This window comes from Amblyomma mixtum, chromosome 8, assembly GCF_055824585.1.
Source record: "Amblyomma mixtum isolate Tamu chromosome 8, ASM5582458v1, whole genome shotgun sequence".
Taxonomy (NCBI): Eukaryota; Metazoa; Arthropoda; class Arachnida; order Ixodida; family Ixodidae; genus Amblyomma; species Amblyomma mixtum.
In genome coordinates, this window is record NC_143019.1 from 113,951,078 (window position 1) to 113,968,391 (window position 17,314).

General features: G+C 44.5%; 1 protein-coding gene across 4 annotated transcripts in view; it reads left to right on the forward strand.

Annotated features, from left to right (window-relative positions):
- The window catches only part of LOC149334003 (cytochrome P450 2C23-like), a 55,427-nt gene that overhangs the window by 24,057 nt on the left and 14,056 nt on the right, over positions 1–17,314 (forward strand). The window contains exons 1-4 of one of the 4 annotated variants that reach the window (XM_089554978.1): positions 4,259–4,517; positions 7,475–7,737; positions 8,393–8,517; positions 14,090–14,196. In XM_089554978.1, the coding sequence (XP_089411104.1) occupies positions 7,502–7,737; positions 8,393–8,517; positions 14,090–14,196 (468 nt within the window). In that variant the 5' untranslated portion in view covers positions 4,259–4,517; positions 7,475–7,501. Of the gene's footprint in view, positions 1–4,258; positions 4,518–4,547; positions 5,179–7,474; positions 7,738–8,392; positions 8,518–14,089; positions 14,197–17,314 lie in introns of those variants that run through there. The other 3 variants (XM_089554981.1, XM_089554980.1, XM_089554979.1) reach the window with 3 other exon arrangements.

Here is a 17,314-nt window from a genome sequence, read left to right on the forward strand (position 1 = left end):
TTGCATCTGAGGTCTGTTCAACAACCTCGACCGGACATACCTGTAAGCAACTACGTCAGCGTCAATAGCGTTTTAAACTGTGCTGTTTTTGTTTCGTACTATCACATCTCTGCGCTATTGAAGAGACGTCGATTGGACTTACAGGTAGCCACCACAAAGGCGTAAAAAGTATTTCAAACTGGGCTACTTAGTTCGCTGCGTGTTTCTGCATCTTTTCGCTATTCAACATGCATTGACCGGATAGCTGGCAAAACTCGGCAAGTTGGCTCCTTGCACAGTCACGCATATTTACGCTATTTAACAGACGAATGTACATGGGTACAATCCACCACTGTTAACAGCGTTTCAAACTTAGTTGGTTCCGTACACAGAATTCCATCTTTGTGCCTTAATAAAATTTGGCTGGCTTTAGGGGTAACCCACTACTCTGCATCTTAAGTGTTTCCTTCTGGCCTACTTGGCTAGGTGTTCTGAATTGAGCTTGTTGGTGTCTCCTCGCTCCTCGTTTGTGGCGTCTCCTTCCTTGTGTCCCGCCCTTTGCGCTGTTTTCAATACGGAAGTTGGCTCCTTGCATAATACAACACAGGAAATAATTGCATAAGTGCAATGCATTGTTTTACGCCTATCTGCATTCGATGTCTTTCTAAGCGCAAGGATATCAGACCATGCATGTGCATCAATTTTGGTCCTCCTGGCTCATTTTACATACCGTTGGAAGTTCATCCTGTATAGCACCCTGACCCTTGCTATCATGTCCAATGGCTCTTGCCTACTACCGAGCATCGCCTGTAAGTACCGGATTTACGCAGGAGTTTTATGCTTTAAAACACTACCGCGGCCACCTTGACGCCGTTTACCTTTGATAAAACAGTTCATGCAGTTGTCAACGTAAAAACTTATATGATTCAAGCCCTGCGTGGAGAGCGTAGGTGACAGCTGTGATTAAGGGCTTGGCTTTCCGGTAAACACTTTGTCGGAAGTAAGGCGAAACCAGTACATCACAGCCTTTAACGATTAGCAACCTTCCTGGCGGACGTTCGGAACAAGGAATCTTCTGTAGTAAAATGGCAGTTTGGGCGAGTTGGTTAAGCATCTTGTAATAAAAACAGCGCAAGGACACAGGACGAGAACGGAGAGTAGACACACACGGCGCTGAACTTGCAACTAAGTTTATTGGAAAAACACGCTGCTTTTCAAGGCAGGGCGTCAAGAAAGCGCGCGCATGCGCTTTGTCAAAAATACACTTATCGGGTAATAAAATGTCTCCTAAAGGCACGTGTGATTATCGGTGCTAACCACTGTTTAGCAACTTCATTTCCTTAGAGGACAATGCTACTGAAGGCTGGCTGACACATCTGTTTCCTTTCCTCAAGATATGAAATGCCTCTGCTACTTCCCTCGTGCTACGATCGTTATGTATGAACAAGATTTCGGTGTCAACGAAAAACGGGGTGCACTTACACTCGAGACAATGCTTGGACAAGTTTGTTGAACTCTTTCCCAAAGAATTTTGGTGCTCCAAAAGCCGTACATTAATGCAGCGACCTGTCTGGCCAATATAAGTACGGCCACAGGACAGAGGAATCTGGTAGACTACAGCAACCTTACACGAGACGAACCTGTTTGCATAATTAATTTTACATCCTGTTTTCTTTCCCACTCCATCCCTCTTCCTTTGAACAGCTGCCCCCACTTTGCCTACCTTATTAGGTGCCGAGAACACAACGTTGACACCATACTTGGCCCCCACTTTCTTGAATCTGTGCGAAAGGGAATGTACGTACGGCATTACAGCTATATTCTTTGTTCTATCGTCCACACTGGCGCGCTGCTCAGAGTCACGTTCGGCGGTTTTCAATTTTTTCAGGATCTTTTCCGCACACGACACAAGAACTGAGTCTGGGAAACCGGCCTGCTTACAGCGGTGTACCTGGGCGCAGAGGCTAGTCTTCATTTTGTGAGAACAGGATTTCTTTAACGCCATACTCATGCACCCTGTTACTATCCCGTTTTTTACTAGTTTCGAGTGGCAAGACCTATAGTTCAGCAGGGGCTTCTCACTCCGAGGGGAGTATTGCCAGCACACGTGGTCTTTTTCGAAGACCAGCAGTAAGTCCAAAAATTGTAATGTGTTATGCTGAGGAATTTCATGCGTAAATTTCAGTCCGGACCCTTTCTTTACAAAACAATCTAAAACACTTGACACGGTTTCTGCCTGAGGGTACTTCACAATCACAAGGTAATCATCAACATACCTAAAAATGCGTATAAAACCACCTGCCAATTCATTCGCCACTTCCTTGTCGACATGACTAAGGAAGATGCTGCTGAGCACCGGGGCTACTTTAGATCCTATACACACGCCAGACTTTTGCAAGACTGTTTGGTTTTCCCAAGAGACATACGTATTCTTGAGATAGAAGGTGAGGAGTTCCAGAAAGGATGCCGTAGAAATTCCGCATCTATCTTGAAAAGCATGTTCGTCATTTTGATCTTCAATGGATTGCTGTACATATTGCAGGAGAGGCACATGCGGTAGAGAAAAGAACAGATCTTCCACATCTATACTAAAACCAGAACAGTCTCCAGGGTTGTCACTGAGTAGAAAGTTAACAATTTCCTCTGAGTTTGGAACCAGGAACGGGTCATTCACATGCAGTGTTGAAAGATGTCTGTTTAGGTACGTGGAAACCACCAACTGCCAAGAGCGATGCTCGGAAACTATTGCCCTGAACGGAATCTCCGGCTTATGTGTCTTGGCCGCGAAGAAGATTTCCAGAACCCCTAGCTCAGCATCTTTCACCTTCTTTGCTAGCCCTTCTAAATTAAGTTTAAGCAGCAGAGCCTCTGCCTTCTGTTTACAGCAGCATCTTCCTTAGTCATGTCGACAAGGAAGTGGCGAATGAATTGGCAGGTGGTTTTATACGCATTTTTATGTATGTTGATGATTACCTTGTGATTGTGAAGTCCCCTCAGGCAGAAACCGTGTCAAGTGTTTTAGATTGTTTTGTAAAGAAAGGGTCCGGACTGAAATTTACGCATGAAATTCCTCAGCATAACACATTACAATTTTTGGACTTACTGCTGGTCTTCGAAAAAGACCACGTGTGCTGGCAATACTCCCCTCGGAGTGAGAAGCCCCTGCTGAACTATAGGTCTTGCCACTCGAAACTAGTAAAAAACGGGATAGTAACAGGGTGCATGAGTATGGCGTTAAAGAAATCCTGTTCTCACAAAATGAAGACTAGCCTCTGCGCCCAGGTACACCGCTGTAAGCAGGCCGGTTTCCCAGACTCAGTTCTTGTGTCGTGTGCGGAAAAGATCCTGAAAAAATTGAAAACCGCCGAACGTGACTCTGAGCAGCGCGCCAGTGTGGACGATAGAACAAAGAATATAGCTGTAATGCCGTACGTACATTCCCTTTCGCACAGATTCAAGAAAGTGGGGGCCAAGTATGGTGTCAACGTTGTGTTCTCGGCACCTAATAAGGTAGGCAAAGTGGGGGCAGCTGTTCAAAGGAAGAGGGATGGAGTGGGAAAGAAAACAGGATGTAAAATTAATCATGCAAACAGGTTCGTCTCGTGTAAGGTTGCTGTAGTCTACCAGATTCCTCTGTCCTGTGGCCGTACTTATATTGGCCAGACAGGTCGCTGCATTAATGTACGGCTTTTGGAGCACCAAAATTCTTTGGGAAAGAGTTCAACAAACTTGTCCAAGCATTGTCTCGAGTGTAAGTGCACCCCGTTTTTCGTTGACACCGAAATCTTGTTCATACATAACGATCGTAGCACGAGGGAAGTAGCAGAGGCATTTCATATCTTGAGGAAAGGAAACAGATGTGTCAGCCAGCCTTCAGTAGCATTGTCCTCTAAGGAAATGAAGTTGCTAAACAGTGGTTAGCACCGATAATCACACGTGCCTTCAGGAGACATTTTATTACCCGATAAGTGTATTTTTGACAAAGCGCATGCGCGCGCTTTCTTGACGCCCTGCCTTGAAAAGCAGCGTGTTTTTCCAATAAACTTAGTTGCAAGTTCAGCGCCGTGTGTGTCTACTCTCCGTTCTCGTCCTGTGTCCTTGCGCTGTTTTTATTACAAGGAATCTTCCGCTTGCACACGTATTGCTCTTTTTCCAGGAATCGTCTCTTGTTTCCCCGAAAAGCCTTTCACTTAGGTTGTAAGCGCACGCGTTTCCTTTGTGATTTTTTTTTGTTGCAGCCTGTCTTGTGTGTAGGGTTTCCAAGCGGCGGAATGAACGTTAATACGTTTGGCGCATCCGGTCCACAAACACTCTCGCGTCAGATCTCTATCCGGCTTTCGCTCAAAATATCGTGCCCCACCTACAGCTGGTTGGCGACACTAGCCGCGGATTATTTACAGAGTTGGCTTACTACTGCGCAGTTGATGCGGCAAAATAGCCTGACGAACCCGCATGGCAGACAATCCACGATGCCCGGTTTTAACCGAGCGCTCCTGACGATTACGAGCTTCTGAAACGGGATGCCAACGCGATTTCAGGTCAGTAACTTCGTTGCCTGCGATCGCGCTTATCCAGGCTGCCGCTACTAAAATTAACATTGCACTTGCACTCTAAGATGATATGTATAACGTTTTTGGGCCATTGTACTTTATTGCCTGGCTGCTATATCCAGCACTTTAACCACGCTGGGAAATTCTAATGAAACAAGCGGCTCTTGCAAAGATACTTCAAAAAAGCTCTAACCTGCCGAAAGCGTTCATCTTTGCATCCCTAAGCCACCACCTATGACTAGTATTTCCGCGACCTAAATCAGTAGGGTATAAAACTTCGTTGAATGTCTTTGCTGTTTTTTTTAACCAGATTTATTGCCACAGGGAATCAGTGGGCGAAAGTGTGATGAAAGATGCAGTAGTGAGCGATGGTATGGTCCCTGGGTAAAGGCAATATATGAAGCACGGTTGCGCGGTGAACGCCCCGCTGCCTTCAGGTGCCGGATCCTTGTAGGCTTGAGAACACACAGTTAGTGGTCACAGTTAGTCCCACAGTTAGTGGTCAATGTCGGTTTCAGTGTCCTCCCGTTTTCATATCGGACACCCAGGCCGAGGAAAGAAATCTCGGTGCTCAGGTCACTTACGAGTGACGGCAGGTTTGAGGGCAACCCCGACCCGGATCCTCCGAATTGCAACCTCTGCTGCACGGGTAATACCGCGAGGGGGGGGGGGGGGTTGCCGCACACGTAGGGATGAGAGCAAGTGTGCGGAGCCGAAGGTGCCCCTTTCTTGATAAAAGAAGGGTAAAGTTGTCCAAATGAAGCAGCCGAGGTAATGATGAGCCTGGGGCGGGTCACTAATTCTGCCTGGCTTTGAGAGGTCAGCACATCGTGTGGGACCCAATCAATACGTACTGGCTGCGGTATTCGTGCCGCGAGCCGGTGGATGTCCTGGCATATTATTGGGCAGAGCCTAACAAGTCGTAGCAATCGCACTGCTCAATAGTTAAGATCATTTGAGATAGCTGGCGGAAGAACCATACAGCGTCGTTAAGAACATTTACAAAAAGGTTGGCCGCTTCATAGAAGGTATCTGGCGTGAAAACTACCCATTTATAATGTACAACGGCTCATACATATCTGCCCGCTTTATAAAGGATGTATACAAGTAGTTCCTATCGCTACCGCGAGTACCCTTTTATGAAATGTTTTCTAAGTCAAAGAATATTTTTTCGGTCTCTGAGTCACAGTTTTGTTCACTGTGAACGTTTGAAAGAATTCTGGGCTCACCGCGGTACGCTCAATAAAAAAGAAATTATATCTATTCGCGTATGTATACGGTATAACATTAACAATTCGCACTCCAAGGTGTCCATGATTGAAATTTTTTCCTAATTGTGCAGAGTTTGTACATCATTCGCCCTAAATAATTTGCCTTGAAATTTACAAGTGGAATTCCTAGCCGTCTCAGGCGGTAGTTTTCGAAAGATTATAGAAAGTAGCCAATCGCCAGCATTGTCACTTATGATTGTCTTTAGGCAGAATGTGAGGCAAACGTTCTGATTTCTGGAGAAAAATACGGTCGATTATTGCCGAAGTCGCGTTCTCAGCTATTGCACAAAGATTCCACAAAAAAAAAGCGTTCCTCACTACGAGTCCCTTCAGTGCGTACAGGCCTTGACGCGGTTATCTGATGAGCTCCGTACTCGTTTCGCGAATAGAGAGAAAACGAAAGACAGGAAATGAAAAAGCTGCTGTCAACACATATGTTTGTTGTTGTTTTTTTCCTAGGGATGCTCTAGTGCTAAATATCTTTGTCAGATCAGGCAACAAAAACTTTTTCCAACATGTGTCACGGTGGAAGTTTAGGCTTGCCGAAAACTGTTTTGCGGCAACACTTATAACATTGGGTGTGATATATCGAGTATGGTAAATGTCTGATCATTTTTTGTTCTGCAAGATGTCAAAACGGCAGAACTCAGCGTGAGGCAGTTCTATGGAATTAGTGACGAAAACCGGAGCCTATTCTCGTACATCCCAAATAGCACTAAAAAATTTTAACCACCTCTCGCAATTGTAACATTGGAAAAAAGACAGCAGAAACACCCATTTCAGCGATGAAGGCTCCCACTTCTCTTTGTGTTTTTGAAATTTTGACAATGACACATTCAAAACATTGTTCATATTTCTACACACCTAAAAACAATCTATGGCACAAAGTTACTTTAGTATTTTCGGAAAATACACAGGCTTCGTTTCCCCAAGCAAACATTTGCAAATAGTGCTTGTGATTTTTGTACCACGTCTCCTCGTCCACTGCTTTTTGCCCTAACATTTTGTGACGCTGTAGCACGAACCTCACACCAAAAATTGCCAGTGGCTGAGCTCTGGTTAAGCCTGGATATACAAGCGAAAAGCTGCTTCTTTTGACGTCATGGCTGACGCAGTTCGCGCACAGTGCACCGGAAGCACCACGATAACGGTGTAGGCAAGCGCGTTATATAGCCCTCCTTCCTCATGCGTAGTAACTGTGGTAAACACGCGGCTGCAAGTAGCGTCATACGGGGAAGTCGAGCGCTCGGGTGTGAGAGATGCTCATGAAGGAAGGCACAATTCTATAACAGCCCTTTCGCCAGCTCGCCTTATTCGAATCCACTATAGTTAACCGCTTGCGCCAGCACCCCGAACGGCATGGGTATGATGTGCTGCCAATGAGGACGCGAATAATTTCAATTTATTACGCTCGATAATGGTAAAAATCGTAATCCTTAAAATGGAAGAATAATTTATTTTTAATTATTCAGAACAACGTTTGCAGGCTTATGTTAGGCAATTTTTTACAAATATTACGGCTCTGGCAAAAGAATGAAAATGAGAGGGATGTCAACCCACATCCGCCCGTAATTCATCAACTGAATCACTATTCCCTGAAATAAACGTCGAGCATAGGCTGCAGGCTATGAATTCAAAGCTGTCGAATCAAGGAATTTTTTCTTCGCCTTCTAGGCCAGCTGAAGGTGGGTGACCGCAACAATGATGTGGACGTTGCACGCTACAGTTGCTACGTGCACAATAACACTGCTTTTGGGCGCACTGCTTCGATGGCTGGGTGATCTTTGGAGCCGCAAGAAGGAACACCTGCGAGACGGACCCCAGCTTCCTCCAGGACCAGCCGGTGTGCCCTTTCTGGGGTGCTTGGAAACCCTCCTGAAGGGACCGAACGCCAAGAAGGCGTTTGCTTGGTCATCCACTTACGGGCCCGTTGTCAGGTATAAACACCACGAAGCTGCCTGGACGGTCATTTTGTGCAGTGTTTTATCTTTCGGTCTGTTATTCGTTATTCCCTTTTTCTACCAAACATGCACTCAAAGAGAAGTGGTGATATCATCATGACAGGAAAGCATTTGATACATTGCTCGGCTCTGAGCAACTTTTGTAGACAAGCATTAATATAGAGCTACCTTTCCGAAACGAAGCGATGAATGTACGATTTCAGGAAGTAACTCTATCTTTTGCAGGTTACTCTTGTGGGAACCAAGCGACTATACACAACAGATCCACGAAACTTTACCTTGGGCGCTTAGTAGTAAGCAATACATAGCAGACAGAGTAGAGAATTAATGCTGTCGGAAACAGAACTGTCTGTGACAGGCAGGTGAACACTTTGCGTGAGACGGGCCGCTTTATATTTGTGAAAAAGGGTAGAAGACAACGGCACGACAAAAATGGGCACACCATTTTCTCCAGGACAACACAACACTGACGCTCATTTACTTGCATACCTCACTAAGACGTGCATAGCTAATGGAGAACTAGAAAATATATTCATTTAGTTGTAGTGCCAAAAGACGTCATGCGTAAGGCAGGTGTGGGTATAGCCATACGGCTACGTCATTCAAGCCCCGTTTCGTTTCGTGTGCGCAGAGTCAAAGCTGGTCTTTCCGAAACAATCATCTTGAACGATGTGGACTCTGTAAGGACGTTCTTGAGTCACAAGGACATGCTGGATCGTTCACCAGGCTGGGTCCAGGGTGCTAGTGTCGACGTTGGTAAGTTGACGCTTTATATGAGTCGCGCGTTTCTGTTTTGCAAGTAAAGTTGTTACTTAGATTTTACAAATGGTTTCGCACCCGCTTCGCAGCTCTATACGCTATCTTTGCTTGCAACCCGGAGCGCAGCCTAGGGAGAACCGAAGGTAACGCGATATGAGGTATTAAGTGCAAAAATCGATTAGAAACAGCTCAAACATGTCGCGTCAGGTGCAGTGATGATCGACAAAGCGGCTCTCAAGCCACTCTGCGAAAATCACCTAGGACGTTTGCACCTTTCTCGTACGCGATTAGCATCGCGATACCTGGGACGGTCAATTCGCAGCCTTGGCCGCGGGGCTTGTCCCGCGTTGCTGTTGAGGCAGGGGTGTGAAATTTCCTATACCTGCCAGCGGCCCCGAATCAGAGACGTAGCGCCAATTCCTCCTTCAGTTACGTTCATAGCGTTTGGTGTACGAGTTATCTCCATAACAACGGATGACTGAAACACGCTGAGGGTGTTCCCATGGCATCTACTTCAAGCGTTGATTGGTACAAAATCGGACCTCCTCGGGGAGGTGGGCGGATGTATCATTGCCCGCCTGCTCTACGCGCTGGCGGCGCAGCCGCGCGCCGCGCTTTACTCGGGTTTTCGTACACCCTTTCATTTCTATGCCGTTGTGGCATATTGAAACTGGTTGCGCTGCTGGTCAGCAATAGTAACCGCAGCATTGGACCAATGTACGAAGAATAGAGAACATATTTTCGACGGTATTATTGACGCATATATCCTTCTCGTTACGTTCAGTGTAAAAGATACATTTTCCTTAATCCCCTATAGGTCTACGTTATAGTGCTGCGTACAATATAGCTAATGTGTGTCGACGCACCGGAGGCGTTAAGTTATCTCAAAAGACGCACCTGACATTTTGAGTACATCATTTTGTGCATCACTCACGCAACACATGTGTCATCATTCCTGCATGTACCGCAATACAGAAGGATCATTCTATGCATAGTTAGTGCACTCAATTTAATGCATGTATTATGTACCTTAAAATCGCAAATATTTGAAAGAAAATGTTCAGTATTTATGTAAACGCGTGGAAGCAAACCAGTATCATGTAGTGGCCTCCACTGTCTACGCTGATATATGCGACACCAATAAAATTTAGTTAACATCCCTTAGCGAAAAAGAGGATGTGCTAAAAATGCATTTCAAACGTATTGTATTAATTTCATATTTATTTCGCATTTTTTTGTCCCTATGCTTAAACTGCAACGCGAATGCTTTCTAAGTATACTAGGAATAATATTTTAAACGTTCTTAAAAATACGTGAAAAGTACATTTTTGCCCGCTTAGCATATTTATAATGCATTAAAAATATAATAAAAATATACATTAGAAATATACTAAAAATATACATTTAATACATTAAAAATATGTTTACTCGGGCTTAAAAAAAGTCACTGGGCGGCTCCATGGAATGATACGGGTTAATTCTTCAACTGGAGAACAAATCGTACACGGGTATTTATCATTAATCAACAGGAGTCTGATATTATAAGGTCACGTGATTGAATGGCAGTGACAGATACCTACACACAGCATACCAAGACGACAGCTACACAGCAAACAACAAATCCGACGACAAGCGCTATACTTGGCTTGCCGTATATATACCCAGCGAAAGCGACGCACTATATTGCACGGTGAGGCGTTTTTTTGCGCAAATACTGTGGGCTGCCAAATTATCGCAGAAGTACCCTACTGGTCGCGTTCGAATCTGGGGTTAATTGAGAACGGAATTGCTAGTTGAAACTTGCGTCAGGCACAGGTCAGGAGTCGAACTGTCAACCAACAGATACATGGGCGTGTAAAAGAGCCGGTCTGCCCTGCCAGACGGGGTCCTTTCCGCTGGCTTATTCGGACCCAGAAGTACCCAAGGCGCTTTTGCTGGTATAATGCTATCACGTTCTCACACGGAAATGTTCGAATGACATTGAGTGGAATGACATTCGAGAATAGGAATGACATTCGGACTCGACGGACTGCCGCGGTGCTGCACGACACTTTCGAAACGCATTCGAAAGCCTCAGCTCGTTTTCAGTGTACAGCGACGACGACGACGGCGGTCACACTAGTCCGACAACGACAGTATATATCACGCTGAACAACAGCATGCAATTATAGTGAAATATCTAGTTTACTATAATATGATTCTAGAGGGACACGTTTTTCAGGCCAACGACACCGACCAATCCGGTCGGCGGACGATCAGCCTTGTCGGCGGCTGAGCGAGAGCACGGTGATGAGGCGGCGGTGTGTATATGCTCGCGCTTCTAAATGAGCGAAACGAACGGCTATATTTCACGTGTGCACACCTGAACACTCACCAGCGATAAGCGCTTGCCAAATCAATTTCAGTCGACGACGGCTCTGTTCCCTTCCGCGGCGACTAGGCCCAGCGAGTTCGCAGGGTTGGATCTGTGATTTCGGCGGTTGTGAAGAGCGAATCACAAGCTTTAGCGAATGCAAATAGTCACCAGGTGTAGTTTTGGCAACAGTGACCTGAAATCAACTATTGCTTACATCGCAGGGCACGCGTACGATGAACGGAAATCGCCGGTGTGACCCAGACTGGCGAGCCGTGCTTTACGGCCAGCAGCAGTCGTCACCGTCGCTAGCTTGTGGATAACAGTCGCCAGACATACTTCTGGATAAAGTAGTTTAAAAAAAAGTACTGGTCACGTCGGAGAAAGCCGGGACAAGAAGCGAGAAGCGCCAGTACAACCAGTAAGCACGAGTACAACCAGTAAAAAAGAAAACAGATTGTTCAATAGAACGAAAGCGCAGATTGCGCTTTATGTTATGTAAACAAGCGATGTAAACAACAGTATGAGTGCAGTCGTCCTCATCGGCGCACTCCCGGGGAAATTTCATGCTGACGCGGTTAATATTCATTGGCGTAATATTATCTTCAAGCACTCCCTTAGACAGAACACGTGTAGCATCCTTAGATGACATTCGGTTGGAAGGCATTCGAAGCGCCCGTGTAGCAGGGGTATAAGTGGTGATCACCTTCCTGCTAGTGGTTACCATAAACGAAAAGATGACAAGAAAGGGAAAGTTTTCACTCTTCGCTGAAACGTCATTTCGAGCCCTAGATTGTTTCACGGTAGCTTGAAGTGTAATGCAAATATGTTTACGCGGACAACCCATTTCTTAGAATTTAAATAAACTTCAGACGGATTAATTGCGTATTTACGAAAGTACACTTTAAATAGATGGCCAGCACCAGAATGCGATCCCGAAACTCGATTTTGAGCATTAGATTGTTCAACGACAGCTTGTAGTGCGCTGCAAACATGCTAATGCGGACTGCCAATTTGCTAGAATTTCAGTGTTCTTTGGACGAATTAATTGCGTATTTACGGAAGTACACTTCAAATACATTGACGACAAGCAAATGCCATTTCCCGAAACGCGATTTCGAGCACTGGACTGTTCAACGGCAGCTAGAAGTCTGCAAAGACGTTTAAAAAGACTGCCCGTTTGTTAGAATTGAAGTATATTTTGGATGAATTAATTTCATATTTACGAAAGTTCACTTTTTATACTTTGACAAGATGCTAAAACTACATACATATACGTTTACAAGGGCTGCCCGTTTTCTAGAATTGAAATATACTTTGGATGAATTAATTTCATATTTCCGAAAATACACTTTTAATACACTGACAAGATGCTAAAACTGCATACATATTTTTTCACGTATTTGAAAAGTGCTCGAAGTATGCTTTAAGTGAGGTATTTCTAGCACATTTTAAAAATATATTTCGAATACCAAGCATGAAATTTCAGGAACGTATTTCCTACATATTTTTAGTGCATTCATGAATACAAAATATGTTTAAAATACAATTTAAATAGCCCACCGTATATTCCAAACGTATTAGTTTTTGCTAACAGTTGCATAATCAGCTCCCCCGACGTTCCGACTCTTCTCCGGACCAAACCCGATGACTACGCCGCCAACAGCAGTGGCTAAATCATTGTTCATGATCCGTGGCCCAAAAATGAGCAGTGCCACCCGAGAAAGCGAGCGCGGGTAGCGGTTCCTGTCCTACCAATGCGGGCCTCACTGCACTCTTCGCAGTTTCGAAAGTCATGAGCCCGAAATTAAACACCACCGTAGTTTTTGCAGCACCTACATCGCGAACACATGAAGGAACACGACGCCAAAAGTTTCTGTGGCCGGCGTCGCAAAGCAGGCGACAGCGCCTGAGATCACGAGACTGACGGAGTTCGCGAAACACGCAAAGGATGAGCGGCGGTTGCAACGGCCGCGTCGGTCAGAAATTCTTAACGGATAGAAAGAGAGCGAAGGACCATTTTCTCCTTTGAGAACCTTGTTGCGTCAAGATCTTGTTCTTTTCTAGACACCAGCGCAATTCCTCGTTCAGTACAGTGCACAACGGAAGGTGTAAGCAGTTACGGCTTCAGCGGAGGTTTCTCCAGTTAGGCGGGGCGGAAGTGGCTAGCGCTTTCCTCCCCCTGCTTGAGGCTAGGCGTGCGAAAGTATAGGTCATGCGTTCTTCAGGCTGCTTTGACGTGAAAAGGGAGCACTCGCGTTAGGCAAAAGAGCAAAATGTGTCATTCCTGAATGGATGTTGGAAACGTATGGCAGTCTTCTTAAGAAAAACTCTTTCGAAAAACTGCGTTCTCACTCATCATTATGGAGTGATCAGCATGTGAACGTTAAAACTGACTGGTCTTGTGATGGACTAGAAGAAGAAGCGGGCACTGGCGCGGGAAGGAGCGCTCGCGATAGGCCCGCAGCCATTACAATTATGATATCACCATCCTGTGCTATGGATGTCGGATTTGGCGTACTGAAGCAGCATATCGATTATGAAAGGCTGCACATTGGGTGCCTTCGTATTACTCTTGAACACGTATGGTTCTCCCATGACCACACCACTTTTCAAAACGCAGAGTGGACTGAGACATTGGTCACTGTCCACTTCACAATGACAGTGGACGTCTCAAGGAGCATAAAGGATCTTCTCATATAAGGCTAAAAACTTCTTCCAAGAAAACTACTTCAACACGAACGAAAAGCATGAGCACGCATGGTGCTCCAAATTTGCTGCATTTCAGGGGACTTTCTCTAGCGGAATGCGGACCCACCAGCAAGATGCCGCACACATAAATCACTCCTCTCGTGCACCTCAGCGGCCATTAATAGAGACACAGTTCTGTCTCTTCAGACACCCACCTCTCCGACGAGTTTTATCTGTGAGGGAGTACTGGAAAGCTATAGTTTTTATTTTTCAACAGTATTCGTATTACAATGAAATAATGCGCGTCAACCTTAAGCCCAAAGTATCTCCTAGCAGTGTGTCTGTGTGTCAATGCGATGCCCCAGAAAACAAGTGCCGGAGCGGTTATAAACAATACAGTACGACTGTACAATGCTACCCGCGTATGTCTGCATGATTCTTCAATGTCTGCCCTAGCAAACAAGTGCCCGCGTGATTATAAACAATGGAGTATAACTGTAAAATTCTGCCCGTGTATGTCTGCAGGATTCTCGGCCTACGGAGGCAAGAAGTGGGAATTAAACAGGCGCTTTTCCCTCAAGCTTCTTCGCGAATTGGGATACGGCAAAGCCGACATGCAAGCGATAATTGCTGTGAGTATTAACCGGTTCCCTTCTTTCACTTACTACTCGTATCTCCGTCTGCATAGGCTGCCGTCGCTGTTTAAGCCAAGCGTGAAGCGCTTTGCGCGTGAAGAGTATAGAGCTATACTTCAGTTCGTGATCCGATCGACCTAGACGTATACAAAAATGTTTTTGACATTTTTGTTGAGTGTGTTAAAAGCCAGTAAACCATTGGTCATGAAGCCCAGTGCTTTACTAGCTCGAAACGCTCAGCATGGAGCACCCAGTGGAGAAGAAAGAGGGCAGTATAATTTTCCGCGTACGGTGGCGCACGCAGTCGTGTTGGTTACTAACGTTGTAATGAGCAGTTCACAACGACACAATGAATATAAGAAAGGTAAATACAAGGGGGGGGGGGGGTACTGCGCACAAAAAGACATGGACAAGAAGATAACACAACAAGCGCAGTTGTGTTATCTTCTTGTCCATGTCTTTTTGTGTGCAGTACCCCCCCTTGTATTTACCATGATTGACCGACTAGCCCAACAACGTACGCTCTTAAATATAAGGAAGGAATGACAATTCGTCTTGAAAGCTCGGTCAGCATAGGTTATAACGAAGTTACGGCTAGAGCGAAGTAATCGCCAGGCCCCTTCAGCTTCGTCATAACGAGGTTTAACTGCATTCGGAAGTAAAGGATAGTGGAGAGTAATACAACCGATAATGCAAGTGATATTCCCGCCGTGCACGCAACCATGACACCGCTTCATCTCTGGCTGTCGCGTCCTACTGTTTTCCGTCATTATTCCCAAGCTCAAACAGGTCATGTCAAAGTAAACGCACCCTTTAAGCAGTAAGCGATGCACATAGACGAAAAAAATTGTATCTAGATGAAGAAAAATAAATCAAAGGAATATGTTTAACTTAGCTAAGTTTGATACATGAAGAATATCAACATAAAAGGTCTATACGCTAAATGTAATTAGAATTTTCCTAAAACGCCATTGTAAAAAATGCTTTCTGCACCACACTACAACTTAAGGGACAAACCGTCCAATCTGCTTCTAGTAGCACAAAAAGATAGTTCAGAATCCCTGTCCGATGAAGCGCCTCTGGCAAGACCCGCATTTATTAGACGAAGAAAGTCTGCTTTTGATTGTGATGCATTCAACGTTCACGAATTCAAATGAGTCAGGCGTTTCACCTCTTCATCAGGGTTTCACCTCTTCATGCAAACTCTCAAGCGTCGTCATCGCTCATTGTAGGTTATCGTGATGTGTGCTGAATATGCATTTAGTGTAGCGTACATTTCCAACAGCCACATGCAGACAGCTTAAGAAATTGGCGCACATCACAAAATACGGCCATAGAACCATGGTCGAATATTGCTAATTTTTTCAATTCTTCTAGTTAATGCGTATGGCCTCATTCGGGAAGGCATTTCTGTCCACGCTTTCAGATACAATTATCCGTTTTACAGTATGAAAGCACTATGTGAAAGTACCTTGGCAAATCATTTTATATATTTATAAATTTCACAAAATGTATAGATATTGCTGAAAAGTGCTATATAATTACCGCGCGATTAATTCGAACGAATAATCAAAGAGCTTAATTTCCCGTCATGTGAACGGCTGCACGCCCTTCTTTTTAAACACATTATATATTATGGTTTCTGGTCTTTCTCAAGCAATGTAGGGCAGAAGAGGCCATTGTAACACCAGCATGCTTGCGTCATAATTGCATCAAGAAGCAAGAAGATATATGAGCGATTATTTCCAATAAATAACAGGCATAGAGAGCTGAAGTTGGAGTATGTCTAAAGGTTTGAAAAGTTGACGAGGCCTTTACGCGAATAAACCTGATTCAACTTGCAGCAATCCCTGTACATGTTTTGCACTGAAACAAAATCTCTCGTGAACCTACAGAAGCATATTTCCTTAATATTGACAATGACACGTGTCAATATAGAATAAGCATAAGAAAGACATACTTAGAAGAGAAAAACACGTACTTAAAGGCTAAAATTAACAGCGACGTTAGAGGCACTAGAATACAAGCACTGACTTTCCTTAGGTGAGGTTTACCAGATTAAACGAAAAATCTTCAGAAAAGATAGCCAGTGTCTCCCCTTCAAGCCGTGATTTCATGAGTAATCCGCTTTACACGGCGGTCCCGAGCCTTTACGCAAGACAGTGCTAAGCCCTGTACATAGGACATCACTTGATGTAACTTCAATTTTAAAAAGGCGTTCTTTTCTGCTGCAGCAAAGTGCCTGTGTTTGCGTAGGGGAACAAATATAGCTGTGAATTTTGCTTCAGTAAAGCTTGATCCAGTGTAGAACTTCTGAGTCCTGAGTTATAGTTATGTTATTTCTCAATTTTATTGCGTACGGGTTGAGGATTTTTCGCTTCGCAAAGGTTATACTCCTCGCTCGAATCTTCGCTCGTGTGAAAAGCGCCTTTTAGATGCAGGGCTAACGCTATTAGTTTCCCCATAAGCCCTTCGGGCTTGCACGTAAGGATTCATGGTAAGTCAGCAGCATGTAAACAAGACTTGTACTGCTCTAATGCCTTTCGAAAAGTGTCAGAAAAAAGAATTTTCGAAATTCTCTTCGCGAAAATATTTGCTAAATAAAATATTTATGTCGACCATTTATTAATGGCTTTCGTTCAAAGCCACTCATCTCCCGTAAGCGTTGAGGAAATTGTGGCTGCGTAGTATTTTCCTAAAAATAGAATGGACCTTGTCTATTTTGCATCAGAGTCCTCTTCTAAAGAAGTATCGGATAATCTAAACCACGTTCTCTTATTAGGTTGTCGCTTCTAAATACCCAGATTTTCTGAACAAGCGCATTTTTTTCTAAGGAAAATTGTTTATAAATCTATATTTTTCGCATGTCGTAAGCGTACACTGTCACCACCAAAATATCGGTAGCTCCCCTCTTATATTTCTGATAGTTTTATTATATTTATTAGCAAAAGGCATACGACTGTATTTTCATGGCAGCCTTAACTCCTTGCTGCGAACGCAGGACAAACTTCAAAAGCAAGACTAGGCAACGCACCGAACGGTTAGACCATTCCCACAATATTTTTTTTATGGGGTTTAACGTCCCAAAGCGACTAAGGCTATGAAAGACGCCGTA